The following is a 4,795-nucleotide window of genomic DNA, read 5'->3' as shown; positions in this document are numbered from 1 at the left end:
GAAGAAAGTTGGATAGAGAGGGACCTCTGGGCAGTGTGGGGCCGGGTCACCCTGTCCGGTGTGCAGTGGCGCTTTGTGGAACGGGCGGGTGGAGGCTGCAGTACCCTTTGGTGTGGTCTGAGACCACCTGACTGCAGCGGGGCCCCTGGGCTGGCCTAGGAACCTGCGGCCATTGCCTGTGGCCAGTGTGGGATGTGCTTGGCCCGAGTCTTCAGGGGAGTGAGCATTCTCCTCCCAGGACCCAAGAACTGACTGCCGAGCTTCGAGGGCTGTGGGTAGCGTGACATCCCCTGCTGGCCCTTCCTTCCTGGAGCCTCCGGCTGAGCACCTGTGTGGAGAAAGCCCAGCTCCTTCCATCCTTCCTCTCCTCCCCTGAGCTTTGCAGACCTGTCCTTAGAGTTCTTTGGAGTCTTGGCCCCTTCCGGTGTTCTCTCACGATGTTCCTGGCCATTGGGTTTTGAGGCTCACCTCTGGCCCAATGTGGCCAGGTCTGAGTGAGTGGCAGGTTCCCCTCAGGGAGCCCCTAACAGACAGCAGGGGACAGAGTTCCCAAGCCACCTCCCCACCTGGTCTATCCTTGGCATTTTTTGCCCGTGGCCCCCTCTGGCCAGCCTGCAGATTGGAGGCCTGGCTCCAGGCCTCTCCGGCCAAGCCCCTGCTGGACCGGGCTCCCTCCCCTCCCTCAGCCCGGGGGTCTCCAGATCCCTCACTGCGGCCTTTGAGGACTGCCACCTGCCTGGACGTGGGGGTTGTCTGTTTTTTGTGCCACTGCTGTATCCTCCCTTTCTCCGTGGCAGTCCTCACCCACGACTGGGTACTGGGGGGAGGGGCTCTGCTGACCATCCTCTTGGTGGGAAGCAGGCAGGGACAAACCACGAGTTTCTGCAGGACCCAGAGCCAGCACCTCAGAAACCAGGTGGCTGCAGCCCTCACAGCCCCGGCATGCATTCTGCAGAAACCTGTGGGGGACAAGCCAGGGGGCACGGTGGACACTGATTTGCCTGCAGTGGGCTTAGGGGGACGTAGGGCCCCATGCCCCCGCTCCCTGTCCCCACGGAGACAGCCTCCGGAGGGGGTGACAAGTCGGGAGTGGAACCCACAAGGAGCTTCTGTAGGACTCAGCAAGGGCCATGGAAAGCGCCTGAGGGCTGGATTTCTCTTAGCTGCGACAGCTCTCATAGCGAAAGCCTATGTAATATGCACCCATCTCATCACGTAGTGAAAGTGAACTTAACTGAACGATTAAAGAAAAAAACTGTGTGTTTAAGAAATGGTTGCACTGTCCCAGCGTGTGCCCTGCTCCTGTGGGTGGGGATGGGCTGGGGGGCCACCGCCGGCCAGAGAGTGCCGGCTACCGGCTGGTTATACCAGCACAACTAGGATTAGTTCTAGTGACAATGGCAATTTGGAGAGATGAGCGCATAAATGACATGCAAGCTCACTTTCTTCTTTGGAGCTCCAGGAGATGGCAGGGCCGTGTGCGGGCTGGCCGTCCATTCTCCCCCAAGGCCCAGGTTGCTGCTGTGGGAGGAAGGACCAGGGCCTGAGGGCTGAGTTCACCCTCCTCACTGCAGCCTCGGGGCGGTGGGGCTTGCTGGGATGTGGGTGTCCTAGATCCCAGGGACACGCCCCATGGCTCAGTGCCCCACCCCCCACAGCAGGCTGTCCAGAAGGTGTGATGTGATGTGGACAGGTGCCTGTCCCCAAACAGGATTCTGGCACGTCTTCTTGTCAGGGCGTCTCAGATGCTGCTGCGTGGGCCTGAGGGCAGAAACAAGTCACGCAAATCACGACTGTTTCTCTGCTGAAGGAAAACAATTTTGCTGTTGAGCAGTTATGCTCACTCTCTAGGGCTGCTATGGCAGGCACCTCAAACTGGGGGCTTAAAACAACAGAAACTTATTCTCCGCAGCTCTGGAGGCCGGAGTCCAAGGTCAAGGTGTCACAGGGCACGCCCCTCTGAACCTGCAGAGGAGAGGCACCCTGGCCTCTCCCAGCTTCACTTCACTGTTGGGAAAGGCCGTCTTATGAATGGGCTTTGGGCCCAGAACCTTCTTTCCGAGAGATAAGGAATAGCTTTTCCTGTTGCAAGCTCAGTGACAGCTTGAACCCTTGCCCGCCCCTCGCCCCGCCCCTCACCCCCCCCCCCCCGTTTTCAGTGCTTCAGACTCCTGGGGGAAGGAGGGTCCTTCCGCAGGCCCCCGTGGCATGGGGACAGAGCCCACTGCTGCCGAAGCGGACTTCGTTCGTTTGCGTGAGTGCAGCATGTCCCACCAGAGGTTTGGCCGCCTTGCACTTCCCTTGGTGACTCCTATGCCAGGTCGGGGGATGGAAGGGGTGGACTTCGCCCCCTGCTGGTTGGCACTGTGATAATAAGCTTCACTCTCCACGCAGCCGGACCCTCCCTGGCAGTGGGAACCGGACCGTGTTCAACTGGACACTGGTGTCCCTCGGCTTGTAGACACATCATGCCGCTGCCTCTGTGGCCACATGGCTGTCTCCTCCGTGTGTCAGTCTCTGTGGGACACCGGTCACTACATCAGGGGCCACCCTCACCATGACTTCATGGGAACTACAGTAATCACATCTGCGAGGACCCTATTTCCAAATAAGGCCGCACTCTGAGGTCCTGGGGGGCTGGATGGAATGTGCCTTTGGGGAACACGATTCAACCGAGACAGCAGTAGTAGATATATAATCAATAATCCCGAAGCACACGCGTTCATTCGTGTACTCACCATGGGTTTGGTGAGTGCATAGGGCCTTCTGGGGAGATGGGGTTGGAGGCCTGAATGCTATTCAACTAAAAGTTATGTGTGAACAGTAGTGTATGGTTTTCCAAGGCCCTTTAAAATGTTTTCAATTTTCCATGTCTACTGAAGAAAACAGGGTTGGCATTAATTCATGACGTTCACTTTTTTTCTGGTTACAAATGTAATGCGTGCTCACTGCATTACTGCAAAGGACAGAAGTCTTGACCCACCAAAGCTCCTCCCCCAGAGGGCCCATCCCAGCAATGGGCGGAGAACAGAGATGGCCTCCCTTTCCCGGGTCTTCAAAAGTGTCACTCAGTGGCTGCATAGTCATCTATGTTATGGGTGTACCAGGACTTTTGAAAAACAATCTCCAACTTTTTGGTTTCAGGGACCCCTTACGATATTAGAACATTTATGGAAGACCCCCAAAGAGCTTTGTTTATGTGGGTTATGTGGATCAACAGTTACCCCGGAATTAAAACTCAGAAGTTTAAAAAACAGTAATTCATTTAAAAATGATATACTCATTACAAAACAATGAAATTAAAAAAGAAGATGAGAATAAAGTATATGAAGACATCTGCCTTCACGGAGATCTGAGGCTGGGAAAGGAAAGCATGCTTTAACAGCTCCTTGACTCCAAACCGAAGCTTGACGAGGGGCGGCTTCTTAAAATTTGGCTGCAATGTGAACCTGAAGCCACACCAATAAGGTCTCCATGCTCTGACATCAGCCGCCCAGTCTGTCAAGTGATGGACGCATCTTTAGCCTGCGCTGTGGAGGAGAGGGCCAGGTTGCTGGGCGAGCTGGGCCGGCCTTTGTCCTGCTTCCTGTCTGGTCCAAAGCTGGAGGTGCAGGTGTCCCCAGGAGAGGGTGTGAAGTCAGTGATTTGCACAACACTGTGTTCCTCTCCTGTATAATGAACCAAGAGTAAAAGTTCCCTCCCCTTGGGACCCAGGGTGGGCTGGGCACTTCCCATGGATCCTCCTCGGTAGGACTCCGTGCCCAGTAGGAACTACTCCATCCCGTTACCCAGGTGGAGCCCAGCGCTGTAGCCTCGCTCTTTTGGAGACAGAAGAGGTGAGAGCTCAGGTTCAAATGCCAGGCCCGGAGTCCTGCAGCAGCAGAAACTCGGATGGGGGCCCAGGCCCACAGACCCTGACCAGAGAGCAGCAGGCACAGTTCACTGGCAGCGCTCTCCAGTGCCATGCTAACCTGGTTCCCGATGCCAGTGCCTCTGGGGCTTCTGCTACTTCATGGGCATTTAAGTCCAGATAAACGACAGACACAGACACAGACTGCACACACCTGCTTTTGTATTTACTGGGTGATAAAAAAGCAGGCAGCACTGACAGGCTCGACAGCTTATCTTTCAAAAGCCTTTTTCCATCCCTGGCTTGAGTACACTCTACATTACCGAAGAGAGAATGGAAGTGTGCCTCTCCTAATTGTAACCACTAAAATGAAGTTTGCTTGAAATATCCCAGAATGGCTTTAAATTGTCTTCCTACTTGTGAACACGGGTCCGCTGCTTGGCTGGATACAAGCATCTGTTCCCTGCCTGCTCTGTGCCTGAGTGGGAGCACTCAGGGATCAGGTCGCTTGTCCTCCGTGCTCAAGTTTTCTGGCAGCTGCCAGCAGTGAGGGTGATGCTGCTGAACAGATCAGGAGAGCACAGGTGTGCCACCCCATCCTGAGAACCACCGGCATCAACCACCCTCTGGGCACTGCGGACACCACGCTGCCCAGAGCTCCCTCCATAAGTCCTCCAGCCAAGAGCAGGTCGTTTCACAACTGCCGGGCTCTGGGCAGGGCAGAGGAATCCCATTAACCACCCCCTGGGGCCCTCACTGGACCTCCCAGTCAAACAGCAAGGCCTAGTTGTACCTGGCTCCTAAGTCAAAGGAGCTCTATAAAAGCTGAGTGACGCCTATCTTCTTACATTCTGGAAAACCCAAGGGCTTTATATTCCAGTCCTTTACCCAAAATTAGAGAAGGAAGGGATGGGGACAGAGAGAGAGAGAAGGAACGAGCTTCTC

General features: G+C 55.4%; 1 protein-coding gene and 1 long non-coding RNA gene across 2 annotated transcripts in view; one reads left to right on the top strand and one right to left on the bottom strand.

Annotated features, from left to right (window-relative positions):
* STMN3 (stathmin 3) overlaps nucleotides 1–2,461 on the top strand; it is an 11,314-nt gene extending 8,853 nt beyond the window's left edge. Inside the window, exons 5-6 of the mRNA XM_011374148.2 lie at nucleotides 2,160–2,254; nucleotides 2,395–2,461. Of these exons, the coding sequence (XP_011372450.1) occupies nucleotides 2,160–2,254; nucleotides 2,395–2,461 (162 nt within the window). The remainder of the gene's footprint in view (nucleotides 1–2,159; nucleotides 2,255–2,394) is intronic.
* Nucleotides 2,462–3,167: 706 nt separating this feature from the next.
* Nucleotides 3,168–4,795, bottom strand: part of LOC111728948 — a 3,476-nt gene continuing 1,848 nt past the window's right edge. Inside the window, exon 2 of the long non-coding RNA XR_002776026.1 lies at nucleotides 3,168–3,668. This is a non-coding gene — a long non-coding RNA (uncharacterized LOC111728948). The remainder of the gene's footprint in view (nucleotides 3,669–4,795) is intronic.

The sequence above is a fragment of the Pteropus vampyrus genome, unplaced genomic scaffold, assembly GCF_000151845.1.
Source record: "Pteropus vampyrus isolate Shadow unplaced genomic scaffold, Pvam_2.0 Scaffold239, whole genome shotgun sequence".
NCBI lineage: Eukaryota > Metazoa > Chordata > Mammalia > Chiroptera > Pteropodidae > Pteropus > Pteropus vampyrus.
This window is presented reverse-complemented; position numbering and strand designations above follow the sequence as displayed.